Here is a 21,478-nt window from a genome sequence, read left to right as displayed (position 1 = left end):
CAAACACAAATACACACACACACACACACATATATATATAACTAATTTACAGACGAACCACCACTCTACAACTCAGAACCCGTCCAAATCCATGCTGTGAGGCATATACCATCTTAATATATCTAATATTTTAATCTAAAAATTTTAATTAAATAACATATTACATATATAAATCATAGAAATATTAATTTAAAAAATATAAAAGTCAAATTTATAAATTGGACAGTAAAAATTAATACAATAATATACAGTATGGAAGTATAAATGTAAAAAGTTAGTGCTAGTACATAGACTACACATGTTTCATGGCTGAAATAGGACTATATAAAATCATAAGCAAATTCTATCCGAGTTCACTAGAACGGGAAATGATTTTACTCCCAAATAAATATATACAACAGGCTTCAGTTTCCGTCTACCAAATCCATGATTTCTTTAAAATGATAACTTTTGTTTCTTCTTATGTTGTAAAATATCTTTGTAACACATGTAGAAGGCCATTCAGACAATGCTTAGCAGCAATTTGTCCATTTTAAGATCTTGAAATAGTCTCTTTGTTGTATAGAAAATAGTTATTCCAAACAACATACATCACAATTACACTTACACATAAATCATACTATTTTCCATAATACCTTGTCTTACTTAATATTAAACACTTCCCCTTTCTTGAACCATTAAACCATCATCATCATCATCTTAATGTCCATTGTCCATGCTGGCATGGGTTGGATGGTTTGACAAGAGCTGACAAGCTGGGGAGATGCACCAGACTCCAGTCTGATTTGGTGTGTTTTCTGTGGCTGGATGCCCTTCTTAACACCAACCACTTTACAGTGTGTGTTGGGTGCTTTTATGTGGCACTGCACAGGCACTTTTGCATGGCACCGTCATGAGTGATTTAGATTCCCAGAAGGACTGGTCTTAACACTTCTGCTGTGGAGTATGGGTCTTCTTGAGTACAGCAAGGCACCAGGCATCTCAGTCCTTTGTCATCTCGCTTGAAAGATTCAGCATCCTGAGGTCATTCTTCAGTACTTTTTCTCATGTCTTCCTGGGTCTCCCATTTCCATGTGTTCCATCTACTTTGAGAGATCAGCACTTCTTATATAAATTTATTATCCCTACTATTATACTTACTACATCAAACATACTATTTTCTATAACACCCTGCAGTACTATATTACACACTATGTCTTTCCTATTCTTGAATCATTAAATATAATAATTATATCAATATGAGGTTGCATGGCCTAGTGGTTAGGGATGAGCACTCACAATCACAAGATCATGATTTCAATTCCTAGACTGGGTGGTGCATTGTGTTTTTGAGTAAAACACTTCATTTCATGTTACTCTGTGATCACTTCGACACCTGATGTGTGGTAACCATGCACCTGTTCAGGTAACATCAATTTGACAGAAAGAGTGAGCTAATGTACAGCACATATATTTGATCACTATAAACAAATCATTTGTGAAGGTCATTCAGCAAAAGATGAACACCCATACATTGTCTTCAGCAAGACAGTCCATTAAATTATTTCCACTCATCAACTCACATGGGTTTCAATTTAGTCCTTATTTCATTGACTTATTGAAAAAATGTTTAATATTATTTTAATTCCATATCAAAAGATAATTCGTTGTCAACATAAAATAAAGCTGTTACTTCAGTTATCTACCTTACATTGTATACATTTTGTATATTATTATTATTGAAATATCAAATACAAGTAACATAAGTAAAGTTTGAAGCCATTGAAGAAATTTCAAGAGACTGCAAATTCTAAAACGAATGGGATTTGACATATCTTCTCCAGATCTCCACTACACTTTTACAGTGAACTCTATTTCTCTAAATACAAGCATTAAACTAATATTACAAAATGTTTATTTGTCCTAAATCCTAAATTCACACTGTTCTCTTATAAATCTTTAAACTAAACGGTATGATTCTATTTTCTAATTTCTGTTTGTATACATCCAATATTTATTTTGTCAATATCCCAAAAGAATCAAAAACAAGTTTTTCCTTTTGCCACTTCTAATTTTTAGTCTTTATCATGCTTGCAAGGGTTGGATAGGTCTATTTTAGCACTGTGTAACTCCTTTGTGAGGCTCAGCCTCTTGAAATCGGCTTTCGTCTCTTCTTCACATATCTTTCTCTTCCATAGGTTTTTTCCAGCCTTTGTTTCTCCTCTACAATATTCAGCAAGGTCCCATGCCCTACTACCACATAACACACAACTTTGCACAAAAGCATTATACAATCTAGCTTTCACCTGGAAAGAGAATCTCTTTGTGGCTAGCAGAAGTAATAACACCCTTACTTTTTCCACCCAATTTTTACTTTGGTTACTATACTTATGGAACACTTAACCTCACTGCTATTTAGATTACCTAAGTAACAGAAGCAATCAATTATAGCTTTCCCAGCAGCTGAAAATTTTCTATTCTTTCTGCTAACAACTTCTGTGCATTTACTACAGATGTATTCCTTCTCTGTCAGCCTTCTTATGATCCCACAGAATCTCTTGTACAATCAGAGTTTACTTCAGTATACAGTACAGAGTTCCTACATACTCCTTTCTAACATACTGAGCATAGCTACCACCCTGATGGTTATAGAGTTCTTTCTTCTCTCTGATAGGGTTTTACTTAAAAATCTCCTGGTTCTAACTTTTGCTTCCACATTTGGAATTGTTTCTCTAATTCTTTGAGAGCTATGTCATTTGAATAAGATTTCTTTTTTTTTGTTTGAAAACTAGCCTTATATTCTCAGTTATAACCCAAAGAACTGAAATAAGCAGAAGGGTATATGGCTTACAGCAGACTGCCTTGGAGAAATCTTCAGTTGTCCTGTATGTTATAAATTTCTACTCTTTTATTCAACTAGGATTTCTTTGAGCATGTATTTGGCCAGAGAATATTTCCAGTCACGATTATAGTGCATATAAAGATGACACCTACTTATACATCAAATTCCTTGCTGTATGCATTGCTAACTCTCTCTTTACTGACAGTCTCTATACATGGTTTGCCCACCTTTCACAAGCTATTCACTTACATCTAGTTTTCTTAGTAACCACCAATCTACAGAGCATGGTACTCTGTCAAAGCTTTTTCCAAGTAGATGAATGTTAAGTGTAATGGATTACTCTTATCTAAGAACTCACCCTGTATTTGTGTAACAAGGAAAAGGGCACAAATTGTACCTTATCCTGGTACAAACCTAAAGTGCATCTCATCTAACCTAATTTTCTCACTAATCAGATTTATCAATTTTGATGGTTTTATGGTCACTTCTTTTCCAAAATATCTCCTTTTCTCTTGTAGAAGTTGATGAGGACAATGGTCATTAAGTAGAACACCTTGTACTACATGACTGACTATATTAGTGATGAGCATGTGCTCTACATCCCCAAATATTTTCACTATCTCAGTGACTATATTTATGTTCAGTTGCTTTCCTTGCCTTCATATTCTAAATAGCACTTTCAACCATACAGTTGTCAAAACTTCAATAGCTGATCCCTCTCTCGGTTCTACTAGACCTTCTCTTTTATCTATGCATTCTCCATATTCAGCAACCTCTCATTTCTATGATTTTCTTCACTTCTCAACATCAGTGAGAGCAAGTGAAATGCTAGCATTTCAAACACATTTCCCAATGATATCTTGATTTGCTTTGTAATTGTAATTTTGCCACATCTTCTATCTTCTTGCTGCAAAACTTGGTAAACCTCTTACTTTCAGCTTCTCTCATTGCTATGTATATATGGCATGTAGCTTCCCTTCTAGCTATTTGATATAATTCCTTGTCTCTTCCTTTCTTCCAATATTTTCTCAGCTGTTTTTCTTGTCTCTGCCTCTTGTATCGTTTCCACCACCATATCACTTTCCATCTGGCTGGAAACTTGCTCCAGCTACTGATCAGGCTGTGACTTGCTGTAGGCTGACTCTCTGTTTTATAAGTATCTATCTTTTCCTCCTTATCATACGTGTTAATTCACATTTCTTTGAACATACAACTGGTTGTTGTCAACTCTATTTCTTGGTATGTATGCTTGTGTGCTTAAACTGAGTTATAAGGGATCAGGTGGCTGGTTGATTTTCTGAAGTTGGCATCGCAAACAGTTAGGTCATTTGCATCATAGAACTCAAATAGCCATGTTCCTTTCTAATTCTTTGCATCATATCTATAGGCTTGTGTAGGCCAGAATAACTATGTTGCCTCAACATGTCCACTAAAGTCACCAGCTGTAAAAATGAGTTTCCAATAATTTATTACTGAGATAATCTGCAAGAAAGCCTTAGAGAAACAGATCATATACTTGTCAGTCAGACGTGACTGTGGTGCATATGCATAGGGAATTCTTGTCATGTTGCCTATGATTTGTTGTAGCTAAATTATTTTGTCACATATTTTGAAGATCTCAGTTACTTTAACTGTCCAATTCTATGCCAATTCTCCCAACCTCAGCACAGTTACCCATCCAGAAGCATTTGATCATATATTCCCTATCCAAAAGAAGTGGGGTTGTAGCTGCTCTCCACCTTACCTCTTGTATACAGATCACTACTACCCCATCAGCTCAAGCATTTCTACAAGCTCTCCAGGCCTGTCTTTCATTGAGTCAACATTGATAGTGGCAGCTCATAAATTTGTAGTTGAAAAGAAGAGAGAAATTTCTAGTGGTGGATGAGGTTTTTGGTGTATGTTTTCTATTTCTTAAAGGAAGAAAGATGTGCAATTGTTGTTATATGATGGTTAAGGATTTCTCACAAATGGCCAGATGTTGCCATCTCACTACTATAATAAGTGTTAGTCCTGCATATGTAATAAGTGTCTTCCATTGTATTTGTGGTTGTCATGGTTTGGGCATAAACGTTAAAATAATAGATTGAAAAATAGTAACTTACAAATTTCAGACACATGGATAATTAACTTGGATAAAAGATCCAAATATTCCTCCTGTAAATAAAATAGCAGGCATCAATAAATGAAGCACATAGAGATTATGTCAAAGTTTATTAAATTCTATCAAGATGCTTCAATAACCACCACAGTAATTCCCCGAGCTGTGGATTATCAACTAATTGACCAAGAAAAGACAGCTGATGGCAATATCATCACCATCATTTTTTTCATGCATGCATAAGTTGGCTGGAGTTTATTCAGCTAGATTTCTACAGTTGGTTGCCCTTCCTGTCACCCACCATCACCTGCTATCAAGCAAGGTAATATTTCCCCATGGCCAGAAATGTTTTTTGCAGAATACTGAAAATTAATGATACTTCTTACATGACTGGTTATCATTTGACAACTATTACATGGTGTCAAGACTAACATACACTTTGTTTGTTTGTTTGTTTGTATATATGTGTGTATGCATGCAGGCAGGCTTTAGTCAACTCAGGGCTATTGTAGAAGACACTTGCCCAAAGTGCCATAGTGAGGCCAAACCCAGAACCATGTGGTTGATAAGGAAATTTCCTACCGCACTGCCACACCTGCACCTACATATTTATGTATATGGAATGGTTTTGTACTTTCTTGGAGCAGATTACACAACACACATATCTATAAATAATTATCATTAATAATAAAGAGTATGGAGACTTGTACATCCACAAAATTTAATTTATAGTTATATACAATCAGTTCACGTTGAGGATGACCAAATGGATGGACCCTAGTGAAGCTGCAACCACAATATTGCAAGGTTGCATTTGCAACAGTGAGAAGTCGCAGTGGAAACATGTGTAGGTCATTATAATAAGCTGTATATAACTATAAAATAAATTTTGTGGAAGAACAAGTCTCCATACTCTTTATTATTTTAACATTATATATATGCTCCAGACAATTATTACCATCCAGTGAAGTGTACATGGAATTACCCTTCGGAAGAATTCATGGAATGACTAACAACGAATTGTAGTCACAGATGTTAAACACTGATCATTGTGGTTAGCTGTTAACTGGAACCAAAATGAGAACTAATATAGTATCTGCCTGGATAATATATCTCTCCAAAATATAAATATATATATATATATATATAAATTTATTTATGAGAGTAGAAATGGATATTAATCAATTTGAACCAGTGGTCTAGCATATTAAAAAAATCCGAAGATTAAAATTATATTACATACAAAAATAAGAGATGCTGGTCATCCCTCTTATTTTTGTATGTTATATATATATATATATATATATATATATATATATATATATATATATATATATATATATATATAGTAATATGAATAGAAGATATAAATGATATGTTGAGTTGTAGCTTCAAACATAGCCATTTACATTGATTTCCATAACTGAACATTTGTTTTCTATTAGAGAAAACATTATTTATAAGCAGAAATAATGTAAATATTTGCAAACTAGAGTTCTAAATGACCTCTATTTTCTATAACACTAACCCTTTAGCATTCAGATTACTGTCAAATGTAAAGTTTATTTATTCACATTGTTTTCAATTAATCATGCATTATCTCATAGCTTTCAGATTTCAGTGGTGAGTTTGTGTATTTTCAGAATGACATTATAGAGTAGGTGTGAGAGGCTAGATCTGATCAGTTTTAACATAAAACAAGTAGAATAGTTTGGCCAGATTAAATGCGAAAGGTTTAAGAGAAGAGTTCTCTTTAAATAGGGAACTATTTTATCACCAAAAATTTTAACCTAAAGACCCGGTACATAAGCTGAGATAAGCAGAGGTAAATAATTTGCCTAAAACATCACTGGAGAGAAAAATTAACAACTTAAAAGCTGTTGGTTGGACATTATAATCTATTCAGCTATTTTACTCTCATAGAAACAAATAAAAATATGAAAATAATGTCACCGAGTCATTTCAAATATGTAGAAAGCAAAGTAAGATGGTAAACATTCCATATAACTACTGATTTTTACTTAACCCCTCTTGTCAGTTGTTCATTCTAATATTGGTTTGGTAGCCATGCAGTGTCACATATTTGCTAATCCTATAGTTAGTTTTAATTTTTCTCAGATTACATCAAAATGTAGTTCCATATCTTCTTTGATTTACTTGTCTTAGTTATCATGTGTAAGAAATTTACCTCAACATCCACTTTCATCACAGTACAAACCATCTTTTATATGTAGTACCCATTTCTGATTTATAACATACAACAACATTTAACCCTATCTTTACGATTCACAGAAAAGACTCCTCTCCATAGGAATACTTTTCCCCCTCCTTTACTAGCATTTCAATGGCATGCAACATTACTGTTCAGAAACATAAATCACATAGTCTACCTTTATCATTGCAAGATTGAAGAAAACCTTAAAATTATTTCAGAAAATGGATCTATTATCAACTAATGTCAAATTTAGGTAAGAATAATGTTTATTTTTGTTACAATTAGAATTAGTCTGTAAACTTCATCCAGTCAATGTGGACTCCAGCCCTACTAGGCAACCACTACTTAACTCTTCCACAAGCATCATATAGACTATATTTTTGATGACAAAGAAGTGTCTCTCTCTCTAATCACCTGTAGTACAATCATTATGGTCTTTTTGTGCAGGCATGAGGTGAAGGTGGTTCCTAAATACCATACAGTAAGGCCTATACATTTACTAGACTATCATCTGATGAAACAGGTCTGCTCAAGATGTGTTGATTGGAACTTCTTAACAACAATCCTCTCTCATTAGCCCATCATAACAGGAAAATTTTTATGTTGGCTTCAGTCCTTTACCGCATTTCAAAATCTTAAAAACTTAGCTGTTTACACTGTTTACTATATAAATGCTCACAGTATAATCACATAACTGCATTTGGTGCACTAATTATTAATTCCATTTGCTGAAGTGTATTCTACAAATTTACAGCTTGTATTAGATTGTGTATTAACATATCTTCTTTTAAAGACAAAGTATTTATTTCTTTATAAAGATCCTTACAATAAGAGAATGTCAACATTTTGAAATGGTATAAAACTTTTAATTCAAATTTCACAAATTAAGACTCAAAATTCCAAACTACTTCACCTACCTTAGTTTTGGCCTTTTGATGTAAATGATTTTCCATTTCCACACTGGATTTAGGAATTTTAGTTCCAGATTGCTTCAAGGCATTTTCACTGAAATAGAAGACATAGCTGATCAAACTTTTTTGTTTTAAAATTCAAGATTAAACAGAAAGAAGGTTACATCAAAGAACTGATGTAACCAATACCTTTTTGTTGTGCAGGTACACTTAAGAGTAGATGCATTATTGAAACATTTAAAAATACTTTCTGCAACAGTTATAAGAATTTAAAACATCTTATTTAATGGGTCTTTCTCTAAAATCATGATGTGTAATTTAAAGATTTAGCTGCTGCTTCTAGCAAGTGGAACAACCATATAGAGTCTCCATAATTAAACTGAGTTATATTGTAGCAGTAGATCAAGAACAGCAGTGTCTGGGAAAAATGGTAGCAGTTTGGTGGCAAAGTGAAGCAGAATAACACAGATTCAAATGGATTAAAATGATGCTGTGTAATCTTTAGAAATACACTGCAATGTATGAACAATGAACTAACTGTATCTATATGTTAAAACCAAATAAATTGTAGTAGATCATGTTAATACATCTAAACTAAAATTCATGCCACTAGTAGATACAACTGAGCAACATTGAATGTAAACAAAATGCTATACCACATACTATATAATCTGTCTGAATAACAGGTGTACATCATCTTTTTAACCCTCCTCTCAAGATCGAGAGAACATGATAAGAGGTTGGAGTTAAATGCATTGAATGTTCAATTACAAATCTTGCAGGCTGGGTAGACATGTTCAAGTAAAAGCATGAATAGGAAGGGAATTCAAGAGATGCAGTTCCAGAAGAGAGGGTTAGGCAATGAGGATTAGACAATGGAAGTGTCCTAACATGGACTCAGTTCACTAACTAAAAGTGAAAAATCAGGAAAGGTAAAAGCAATTGTATGAAATGAATTTATGACAAGTACGGAGGAATGGAGGCTATCGAGAAGAAATTGATAAAGAAAATAAGAACAATTTAACAGAGGGGAAAATGTATATGAATAAAGAAAAATGGCACTTTTTTGCAATAGAATATAATCCAGAGTGAGAGTTTGCATGCTGTACTTGTCTAATGTTTAGTCAACCTCCACTGAGTAGATTTGTGACAAAAAGTATTCTAGCCATAACCATTATCTTTTTCCCTTTTTTTTTGTTGATTTTAACAGGCATAGCTATGTTAACCATTTAGCATTCAAACTGGCCATATCAAGCCCAAATATTCTGTTTTGTGGTCAAACTGACCACATTCAGCTCCTCACACCTACTCTACAATGACATTTTAAAAATAAAGTATCACATCATCAAAATCTCGAAGTGACAAGATAATGCATAATTAATTTAAAACAATGTGAATCAATAAGCATTACATTTGACAGAGTAGTCTGAATGCTGAAGGGTTAAAAAGTTTACTTCCTAATCATATTGTTTTAGGTTTTGCTCCACTTCACAGCACCTTAGACATGTGTCTTCTACTATAGCTATAGGTTGATCAAAGCCTTGTGAGTGGAACTGGTAGATGGAAACTGTAAGAAGCTTGTCATATATGTATGTGTGCATGCTTATCTCGACATCACATGCTAGTTGTCTCTCATACAAGCAGTGCCTTTCATTTCCAGTCTTCCATGAAAACATGTCCAACCAAGGAGAATTATTACTTCACTTGGAAACAGACAAGGAAGGGCATCTGGCTGTAAAAGATCCACCTCAACAGATTCCCTTTGATCCATACAAGCATGGAAAAGCAACATTCAAATGATCATAGTGATCATGATGAGTATACCAAAGACAATATCATTCCTTCTATAAGATGGTAAGCTATGACTTCAAATATATTTAGTTGCCATTTCTATGCAAATGGGAAAGACACCAAAGGGCTGCTTTTCTGACTCATCTATGTGATTGGTGTATGACTTTAAATAAGTTCTCAAATTTAAGGTACACTGCCTACCTGTTCAGATGATAAGTGCTTCATGTTTCTTAAAAATTATGCTATCAAGAAAGACCAGGCATTATAAAGATTAGCAGTTGAAGGCAATATTTGATTTTAGCTGCAATTTATTTATGAAAACTAAGAAATATAGTATTTTAGTGGTGTATTTTTGAGATAAGAAGTATTCTTAACAGAGTTGTGTTGTTGCTAAATGAGAACAAGTCATTGTGTGCTCATTACAAAATATTTTTTGAAATCTTTGTTTATGGAAAATATGCATGTCTGGTATTAAACTGTGTATGGGTTAGGTTTGATGTTGTTTAGTATTATATATTTAGTACTCTAGTCGTGTTAATATATAAATGTATCTGGTTAATATCTTCACTATTTACATATGTGATATCACTGTAATGCTAGTGTTGTATGCATTTTGCATGCTTGTGCAAAGTTTGATGTAATTCATAACCTCAAGTGGATAACATTGGTGAACTATAATTTTCAGTTTTTAGCTAATTGTTGTGCACTCTGATTTAACACACCAATGACCAAAGGAATTTCAGTCATGACTACTCGGTCTTTCATTTTTTTTCTCAGACTTAGTGCATCCAAGATTGCAGTATCTAATTTCTTTTCTCCTTGTCATAACATCATGTAATAGTTGTGAATGAGTGTCACTGCAAGCACTGTCTTCTTTATCTTCCATAAAGACATGACTGGCCATGGTGAAGTATTACCTGGCTTGAAAACAGGAGAGGGCTGGTGACAGAAAGGGCATCCAGCTGTAGAAAATCTGCCTCAACAAATTCTGTCTGACACATGCAAGCATGGAAAAGTGGATGTTAAAACAACAATGGTGATGATTGAGAAGATAGATATTAAGCTTTATGTGGAAGAGAAGCATGGGTAGGAGATTCTTGCTTAGCATAGGAATAACATGAACATGTGAGGTGATTATAACGTGGTTTAACAATGGATGTGCATGTCAATCACACTGCTTCAAATATGTGATAAATGTTGAGCAAGTGATCAGAGTAGCAGTACCGTCTTGCTCAGAACAGAAAACAAATCTGAAGATATGGCAATGTTATTTATGTGAAGATCCCAAGAGAATTTATCAAACATTGTGATGCAGCTGTAGTGATTTTAAGTGTGTGTTGATATGGTGCAAGAATACTTCTTTGAAGTTTGAAGAAATTGCATTTAAGATTGTTGAAGAGAAGTGGGTTATGCCTTCAATGGAGTTTATTTTTGAAATCTCCATTCACAAAAGCAATCCAAGCTGACATGGATATCCGAAAAGCTAGATTTTTTGCAAAGAAAAAACCCCCCAAAAAACAATAATTTGCGAGAAAATGGGGGGGGGAGTCTTTACGAAAATAGTAGCTGAAAAACAGAGAAAAAATCTAAAAGCAGTAGAAATGCACGAACGATTAAGGTGGTGTCATGAAGTAAACGTGCTTCAGATACACTCGTTTATTCATACGAACATAACTTAGATGAAATATGTCATAAATAACAGTAACAAACGAAATATACACCGCCGGAAGTTGTTGTTGACAAACAACAGCAGTAATTTTATTCAGCTGATCACACGTCATTGATTAGTTGAAATTACTGAAATACAACTTTAACACGAAATAACTTCGTAAATAGAAACTTTTCTCAATGTTCTATAAGACACATTTTACCAGTATCCGAAGTTTCAAAGTGTTTAGTCAAAGAAAATTAATTAATCGAGTTGCCCATCAAAAGGAAGGGATCCTCCCCCACCCAATTTTTTTAAAACCCGAAGGTGAAGTGTATTTGCTATAAGACAGTTCAGGAAGCAAACATTATGCACAGTAAGATAAGCATGTTCTGTTAGAATATAGATTACATTGTGCAAAGGTTGGGTTTGGTGCCAGTCAGGACACAAGTAGCCGAGGGTACTTACTCAGTGGCATTACCAAGAGCAGAAAAGCAGGAAGCTAGGGTTTGGCACTGTCAAAGAGGTTACCTAGTTTGGTGATAGGAATAATTGATACGTATTTACATATTTCAATATTTATACAGAGAGAAAGGTGAAGATAGAAGCAATTTCATACACACGCTGTTCGAAAAATTCGTTGGGCCTTCTAATTAAGAGATCTAATGACTGAACGTGAGCAGAGAATGTGAACAGCTTTGATTACAGAGTAGCAACATGGACATTCAACAAAAATTAGATTTTACTGCAACGGATTAGAGTAATATACATAACTACAGTTGGATAGAAGTGAGAGCCGACAGGCTCTTGCTAACACAGTATAACAATTCACATAAATGACTGTATTGTCTAGTAACAGAGTTAAATGAACAAGACTTTATTTTAGAACCAATACAAATTTAAACTAAGCTTCCAACTATTATAATTTTATTGTAAGGGAAGGCTACAAATAACTCAAACTGACTGAAAGAAAAATGTGGCGGATAAAAAAAAGCTGCAGCCGGTTCAGTAATATTATCAAGTTACAGACAATATTAACAGAACACTTACTGAAGAATAGCATAATATTGGGAAGGAGTATAATAAACTGACTTCCAATTTCATTTTTTCTTAAACATTTCAGGCGATCTTAGGTTCTAAGTACACAGGATTGATAATGAAACCAAAACAATCTGCAAAAGATGAACCATTTCAGATTGACTCGGGTTCAACAACTTAGAATCGCTATTTGTGATTAAAGGAATATTGTTAATGCCGTTAAGAAAGGCCTAAATGTTTATCAAAACTCTCCATTTCCAATCCACACACAACATTAAATAGAACCAAGTCTTCAAGATCGTCACGAACTGTTTGGAGAGAGTTTCAAAATTATTTTGATACAATCTTTTTAAAAAATCTAATGAAACAAAAATGTATAAAGTGAAATAATTCTAACGATAGTATTACTTTGTAATATATGCATAAGTTTTAAGAAAACTGTTAACAATAAAAACAACTATTTATTCGCCTCGACTAAAGAATATTCAAATATTAAAGGAAGAGAGGAAGGTTAATATTTTCATCTTCAACCGAAACTTTGATTCCGTAAACTCATGTTTACAATGACAGGGATACGCAGAGCTAGTTTTAAGCCGGAAAAGGGTTCCTTTAAAAAAAAATCATCAACTAACTACAATAAAAGGGAATAGTGGGATATTTACTCGCTTAGCGTTGTACGTTGTTGTTAAACATTGAGTGTATTTGTAATTCTTTGCAGCATGTTTATTTGACGACTCAGTTTACTTTACGAAGAACAGTAAATGTAATTATAAATTGTAATATATAATTGTTTATTCTACATTTTCCTTCAATCATTTAAATACAAAAATATATGATTAACTTTACAACGAAAAGCATAAATTAATAAGACTTACATCTGTATGACGACCCTGTTACGAAATTCCGTGGTTTTCCACTCGTTCTGCATGTCTGACATAATGGAGATACCATAGAATATTGTTCTGTCGTGACAACCAATCTGAGCACGTGATACCAACTTCCGCTACGTCACCAACTCATTTCACACAGTAACAAAACCAATTTATTCCTCATGCTTTCTTGTTTGTAAACATTTTCATTGATCAGTCCGAAACTTATTGACAGTTTTAATATACAACACTATCAAGAAATAAAATAAACAAAAGTGAATGTATGAACGTGTTTTTAATGGCTATCATGACTCTGCAATTTTAACGCACGATTTCAGATACAAACAAGCTAACCAAGTATAAACTCCGAAACTTATTATTAGGAAGGGGAGGGGGGAAATTTAGTAACTTCTGATTTCTTGTCATTTTCTCCCTACCTGTTTCAGATCATTACATTGCAAGTGTTCATTATTATTTTGTACAGTTGCATCATCTTTAAGAGTAAAAATTGGTCAGCATAATTGCTGAAGACGAGAGTCAGGTAGCAGGTCTTTTTTACCAGAAATTTTTCCTCAACTGTCACCCAATTGTAATTGAGGTTGCTAATAAAATATCTAGATAATTTTTAGTGTTTAACAATCAATATTCTTTTCTCTGTTGGATTCCAAGTCATTTTTTTCCCACACTAATGTCTAGTTTGATAATTTTCAGTTTCAAAACATGATGTCTGAAATATGGTAAAATGAGTAATGTTTAATTTCAATAATTTCTTCTCTTTAACTGCTTGGTGAAGAAAAAATCACGAAAAGGGCATCCCAGCAGATGGTGAAGAGGCTATAAATGTATCTTATGTTGAGCTTTTTTTTTATTTAGTCAAATTTCTTTGATTTCACATCATGATCACAATGATCATTTGAATGTTTGCTTTTCCATGCTTGTATGGACCAAAGAGAATTTGTTGAGGTGGATCTTTTACAGCCAGATGCCCTTCCTTGTCTGTTTCCAAGTGAAGTAATAATTCTCCTTGGTTGGACATGTTTTCATGGAAGACTGGAAATGAAAGGCACTGCTTGTATGAGAGACAACTAGCATGTGATGTCGAGATAAGCATGCACACATACATATATGACAAGCTTCTTACAGTTTCCATCTACCAGTTCCACTCACAAGGCTTTGATCAACCTATAGCTATAGTAGAAGACACATGTCTAAGGTGCTGTGAAGTGGAGCAGAACCTAAAACAATATGATTGGGAAGTAAACTTTTTAACCCTTCAGCATCCAGATTACTCTGTCAAATGTAATGCTTATTGATTCACATTGTTTTAAATTAATTATGCATTATCTTGTCACTTCGAGATTTTGATGATGTGATACAATATTTTTAAATGTCATTGTAGGGTAGTTGCGAGGGGCTGAATGTGGTCAGTTTGCGTATATTTTTCCATGAGCCTTTCATTTGACCTTGATATTTATTTATATTTTTATTTATTTGGATCTCTGATCTTTCTGCTGTCTAGAGATAGATACTGTTGTATATGAGTCTGTTTTCTGGAGAACTGAAGAGGCAAATTTACCGTATCTTGTCTTACTCATTTTGTCCCAGCCAAATTTGTATTTTATATGCTCAAAGGGAACGGCGATAATTTTCTGAAATAGTTATTTATCAGCTTATGTTATAATGCTTTTAATGCATTTAGGGAAGGCCATTTGCATTTCTGATATAGTTTTCGTAAGGTAGTAAACATTTGTAAAAAAATATATTTTGTCTCAAAATAAAAAATGCAGTAAAATACTTCATTTTGCCCACTCCCTATATGTATTTTGTAAATGTTGATATTGAATTAGGAAAGTGCTGGCCAAAGTTCTCAAAGTTTCCCCTTGCAATTCCTACCTTAGCAGTTTATGCCAAAATTTTCTCACCTTGTTAGAAAAGTGTATTTTGTTGTATTAAAAAAAAAACAAAAACAAAAACAAAAAAAACACACACACAATCGAGTATCTGTTTTATGTTAGAAGTTAACGAAAACATTCTTTCGAAAAGAAAAAAAAATACGGTTCTTCATAAGTGGTTGGAAGAAAAGTAACAAGACTTAGACATATTCCATAATAAACTGGAACGGAATTAAATTGCGTATCTATACTATAAAAGGCAGATTTTTTGTGTGTGTGTGTATGTTTGAAATTCATACATTTACACAATTCCAAATTTCTTGGATTAAAGAATTGCAATTAATATTCTAAATACAATTTGTTAGGTCACTGCGTCATTTTTTCACTCCAAAAAATTCTTAATAACGAATAAAATTCATAAAACTACAGAAGTAAACATTTTCTCCCTAATAAAATCTAATTTCCTCTTTCTAATACAAATCCTTTCAACTTCAAAAACTATTGTTTTACTATGAGAAAAGCGCTGTTGAAGTGTTAAGTGAAATTTGTCAATCGAGGATCAAATTCACGCTATTCCTGCATGAAGCCACTACAAATACATTGTGGATTAAAAAATTTATCTACTGTCATGGAAAAAGTGTAACTGTAAAAATGCAGAATTATCGGAGTAACGGGCATTCAAAAAAGTATGTATGTATAGAAATGTATGAATGAAGTCCTTAATGTTTAAGATTCAAATTAAGGAAGTGCAATAATAATGTTTAGCAGTTCAAACTGTGAGTAGTGAAATGCAGAATTAGGTCGGCTGATCATGAGAATCAAATATTGATCGGTTTGCTAAAATCAGCAGGTAGTATGGGTTATTTCCCTTTGGTTGTTTAAATATTAATAATATGTAGTAGATAGAAGGATCCATTGGAAGGGCCCTATTATCGATTTTTTCAACAACCTAAGTCTGTCACGAGGTTTCCAGGCAGGAGTTCTACTCAAGTGTCAAATAAAATATAAAAGTAATATTGTCTGCAAAAATTAGAAATAGGACACACAAAATTCAATATTCAAAGTAATTTCCGCCATTGCGCCTCCACTACATACATACATATATATGTGTGTGTGTGTGTGTACATATATATATTACATATCTAAGCGAGAATCTGGAAAATCTAGGGTATTCAAGCAAAGAAAGACTTGTTGACAGGGACTTTACAGATGTAATCCGTTGGTAGATCACTAAAAAATATGCAAGTATTTTTTGCTATGTAATAATTATCGTTGTCGTCATACAAATTGTTGTTATTCAAGTGATGAAGCTTTTGTTTCTTTGTTAAAAACCAGCTTCCTACTTCTAGGAAGAATACTAATAAAGAAAAAAAATAATAAAGTCATGCATGCATACATCCATGTACGTGAATTTTTTTTTTCATAGGCCTTTTTTATTTCTTCTTCTTCTCAGCCACATCTCAATAAAAAAGGAGGATAAATTAACAGCTGGCTCAAGTTATTGCTAGATAGATAAGGGGGTTAAAACCCAGACTATCTAACCTTAAAACTAAATATCTGACCTTTCTTATGTATAATGACAGTTTGTTCGATTAACAAAATTATTACACCATGAATGAAGGGACGTAATTCAGTGAGAAGCAAGGGACATAACTTTGTTTACGAAGGCAGCTATCATGGCGGCTACTGTTCGTAGAATCTTAGTGGGACATGTTGTTAAACGAAGTACAGTCAACCCTCATGCCTACAGAGTGCAATGTCTTAAACTTTCTTTAGATAGATATCTGTTAAAGGTAAAGTTTTTATATTTTTTAATTAGAATTTTCTTATTTGCTTATTTTTTGTAATATAGACTACATCGTACTATATAAGCTCCGTATTATTCTAAGGGCGACTTTGCTTTTCATTCTTTCGTGGTCGATAAAATAAAATATCAGTTAAGTTCTGGAGATTGATGTTATCGACTTGCCCCTCCCTTCAAAACTGATAGCTTCGTGTCAAAATTTAAAAGAATTATTATTTTTTATGTGTAGAAGAGTCGGTGCTAGACCGTTAGGTATCCTTTCATATTCTGCTCATAAATTCAACAATATATGATAGAGAGTAGAAAAGAGAAAACTGAAACTAATATAAGAAAAAAGAATACACGTGCAAGATGTTTTGTTCTCTCGCCTTTGCAAACTAGTGGTGTTACTACTAGATGAAGACAGCAATACTATCCTTTTTACTACAGCTATTATTAGATATAGATATGTTCGATGTCTTGAATGTTGAAGCATTACTGGTTATTTCTTTGTAAAATTTAATCCTTATCATTCATGCTAGTATTTTATATAATTTTTCGGTTTCAATTTGTATTTGGTATACTGGGTAACATAGTCTTTCGAGATCACGGTCGTGGTGATGTAAGAGATTGGTTATCTAGTTTCAGAGTTCAGATTTTCGGTACCAGCTTTCAACCAGTTTCGTCGGAGCATTGTTATTTAACTCGTTCTCTTGAATTTGATAGTAATGACTTCACTGTCCTTGGGGAAAGTTATAAAACAACATAACTTCCGGTTCCCTTAATGCCTGGTATTTTCATCACCTTTGAGTATAATGAAGGTTAGTAGACTGGCAGAATTGTGAAAACGTCGGACAAAATACCATGTAATATTTGTTCCGCAGTCCTCTCCCGCACCTTCCTGTTGCTTTGCACGCGTTTTTTTTTTCTTTTTTCCTATTCATTTCCTACACATTGTTTTACACCTATTCCAGTATTTTTTTTTTTTGGCTTTTCATTTCTGGCTCAAGATGTAAACATTAACCAAATTTTTTTCTGATTTCCCGACTCTCACCCCATAAATTCCCAAATGTCCACTCTTAAAATACGGACAGACTGAGCTTTTTTGCTTAAATGTGGCAATGGAGCACACTCCAGTGCATGATCATTCCATTTAATGTGTTTATGGGGAGAAAAATATTGAAAAATATAAATATGTCAGAGTGACAGACAAAGAAGATAAGGTGGTCGTGAGATGTGCTAAAAATAACAACTAAATCGCCCTTAAATCACACACATAAAAAATTTTGTAAGTGCTAAAGACTACGCACACCACCCGTTTTCAGCCTAACAAAAACCCTCACCCTAACCACCTGGTGTGCATATTCTTTACCTTCACCAAAATTTTTTTCATAGTTGTATGAATTCCCATGTATAGAATATAAATTTGTAAAAATGATGATGATAATCATCTGGTTTAGCTTGGTTTCCATAGCTGGATGCCCTTCCTAATGCCAACCACTCCAAGAGTATAGTGGCTGCCTTTTACATGTCACCAGCACTAGTCATGACTATGATTTCACTTGTTTTGGTGTCTTCTCAAGCATAGCAAATTGCCAGAGGTCTCAATCACTTGTCGTTGAGGTACTCTTTGAAGTATTTTAGTCACGCTCTTTATGTCGACTATACTTTTCATTCTTTGTCGATTGATAAAATATGTACCAATCAAGCACTGAGATTGATTTAATCAACTGTATTTGTGACATTGTGTACAGATAGAAATAAAATACTGAAGTCAGACTCTGGGTAGCTATGGAAATTAAATTTATTCTATTTCTATGTTACAGCTACTAATTTTTTATTGCCACTAAGATGGACCATTGACTAAATTCATTTGTAAAATATTTCATTAACTTTCTGCTGTCTTCTGTTGTAGCCATCACTTTGGCAGTGCTACTGCATTTTACTATTGTACTGGTGGCTTGAAATAAATATGAAATAGCTCAAAGCTTTCATCTCTCCTTGAATTTTGTTTCCTACCACCTTGATGAATTTTATACCATTTAGATTTCATAGTCTCATTGTTTCTATGCACACTACTTTGTATCATGCAAAGAAGTTGGAGTATTTATAAAGTAGAAGTTGGTGAGCTGGCAGAATTGTAAGCATGCCGGCAAAATGCTTAGCAGCATTTCATCCATCTTTACATTCTGAGTTTGAATTCCACCTAGGTCAACTTTGCCTTTTATTCTTTTCAGGGTTGATAAAATAAGTACTAGTTGAGCACTGCTGGTGTTGTAATTGACTTACTCCTTGTTCTAAAATTGCTGGCCTTGTTCCAAAATTGGAACCCACTATTTATTAAGTAGCCTTTTTCTGCATTCTACATTCCTTGCTGTCATCATCATCATCATCGTTTAACATCTGCTTTCCATGCTAGCATGGGTTGGACGATTTGACTGAGGACTGGTGAAACCAGATGGCTACACCAGGCTCCAGTCTTCTCAGAAATTACAAAGTGAGCAGCCAGATGGTTGAAGTGAGGTTATCATGACAAAGTCTCACACAAGGATCCTGTCAATTTATAATAGTGGTTATGCTTAAATTTGGTATTTAATTATGTTGAATATAGTTGAATATATTTATTCAATATATTATTGAATATATTTATTTTTATGTTGAATATATTTATTGGTGTTGTAATTCCTTGAAGGCTTAGGCTATCTCAAGTTTATTGTTATTTAACTCCAAATCAGCTTTGCTCAAAAAACATACCAACCTTAATTAACCCTGTTAACAGGTTTCTAAGATTATATGATCCAGTGTGTAGTGTGTTAGTTTGTAGTTTTCTGTTAATCAGGAGATTTTCATTCTGGTGTGATTGTTTGAGCTTGTGGTTATGTGTGTTCTGTTTTATGAGATATAATTTTAATTCTGGCATTGAAGAATTTTTCAGTTATAAAATGATTTCCGAGACCCTTTGCAACTTACCACAAAATGTGCTGCTTGCATTTCATGAAATATCAGATTGATAAAATTCAGAACTCATTGCTTCAAACCAAGCATAAAGGATTAATAACTGAATATGAAAACTACACAAAAAATCAAACATAGTCATATTTTTAATACATTATATAATATAGTATAAGATAATGCAATATAATGTAACATAAGATATCAGGTTGAGTAAAAAATAAGCAATGTTTTGAACCATGAAGAATTTGTACTGGATGTTTGCAGAGTTTTGAATTTTTTTAAACATTTTTTTGCAATTGTCTAATAATACAGACATAGACTTGCCCAAATGCATCAATAAATTAACATTGTTATTTTTTTCACTGTTGTTACAATCATCTGAAATGGAACTGTCAAAGCACAATATTCGAGCAATTTTGCTATTCAACTTCACAAAAAGCTACTGAAACTGCTCGCAATATCGAGGAAATGACCAGTGAGCGTTCAACTCGAAAATGGTTTAAACGATTTCGCAGTGGAAACCTGAGCCTTGAAGTTCGTGAGTGTAGTGGATGCCTATCTGTCATCAATGACGGTCAATTAAAGACCGTCATTGAGAAAGATCTAAGTAAAACCACTTGAGAACTGGCAACAGAACTTCAAGTTAGCCAGAAAACTGCCTGCAACCATTTGCATGCAATCGGAAAATCAAAAAAGCTCAACAAATGGGTACCACACAATTTGAATGAAAATCAGAAAATGCGCAGATATGAAATTTGCTTGTTGCTTCTTCTCTATAACTAGGCCAATCCATTTCTTGACCGTATTGTAACTTGTGATGAAAAGTGGATTCTGTACAATGATAAAAAATATTCTTCTCAGTAGTTGGACCAAAATGAAGCACTGACAACTTTCCCTTAACCCGAGCTCTTCAAAAAGAAGGTTATGGTGACTGCTTGGTGGTGTACTGTTGGACTCCTCGAATATAACTTCTTAAAACCTGGAAAAACCATTACTGTAGAAACATATTGCTGTGAAATTGCCCAGAAAACTGCTACTCCTCCATCCCAGACTGGTCAACAGAAGAGGGCCAGTTATTCTTCATGACAATGCTTGACCACACATTTCACTAATGACACTCCAGAAGTTGAGGGAACTTGTCTACAAAGTTCTTCCCCACCCAGCTTATTCCCCAGACCTTTCTCCGACCAACTACCACTTTTCCAACCACCTTGGTGGTTTCCTGTAAGAGAAGGAGTTCAAAAATCAAACCAATGCTGAAAGTGCATTCAAAGAGTTCATCAGCTCCAGAACCCCAGATTTTTATGTTACCGGAATAAATGAACTCGTTGGCAAAAATGTGTTGATTGTAATGGTACTTTCTTTGATGGATAAAATTTCTGCATTGACGAAAAATATTGTAATGAATTTCATGTTTCAAAACATTGCTTAACTTTTGCTCAGCCTGATATATA

At 33.7% G+C, this 21,478-nt stretch overlaps 2 protein-coding genes across 5 annotated transcripts in view; one reads left to right on the top strand and one right to left on the bottom strand.

The window, feature by feature from the left end:
* LOC106872996 (mediator of RNA polymerase II transcription subunit 15) overlaps positions 1-13,546 on the bottom strand; it is an 84,455-nt gene extending 70,909 nt beyond the window's left edge. For all 3 annotated transcript variants that reach the window (XM_014920190.2, XM_014920191.2, XM_014920193.2), the window contains exons 1-3: positions 13,401-13,546; positions 8,055-8,142; positions 4,927-4,978 (exon numbers count right to left, since the gene is read on the bottom strand). In XM_014920190.2, coding sequence (XP_014775676.1) covers positions 4,927-4,978; positions 8,055-8,142; positions 13,401-13,462 — 202 coding nt within the window. In that variant the 5' untranslated portion in view covers positions 13,463-13,546. The remainder of the gene's footprint in view (positions 1-4,926; positions 4,979-8,054; positions 8,143-13,400) is intronic.
* A 3,383-nt stretch (positions 13,547-16,929) lies between these two features.
* Positions 16,930-21,478, top strand: part of LOC106872994 (28S ribosomal protein S17, mitochondrial) — a 5,327-nt gene continuing 778 nt past the window's right edge. The window contains exon 1 of one of the 2 annotated variants that reach the window (XM_014920185.2): positions 16,930-17,079. In XM_014920185.2, coding sequence (XP_014775671.1) covers positions 16,963-17,079 — 117 coding nt within the window. In that variant the 5' untranslated portion in view covers positions 16,930-16,962. Of the gene's footprint in view, positions 17,080-17,606; positions 17,891-21,478 lie in introns of those variants that run through there. The other variant, XM_052966258.1, reaches the window with a different exon arrangement.

This window comes from Octopus bimaculoides, chromosome 3 (genome assembly GCF_001194135.2).
Source record: "Octopus bimaculoides isolate UCB-OBI-ISO-001 chromosome 3, ASM119413v2, whole genome shotgun sequence".
Classification (NCBI taxonomy): Eukaryota; Metazoa; Mollusca; class Cephalopoda; order Octopoda; family Octopodidae; genus Octopus; species Octopus bimaculoides.
This window is presented reverse-complemented; position numbering and strand designations above follow the sequence as displayed.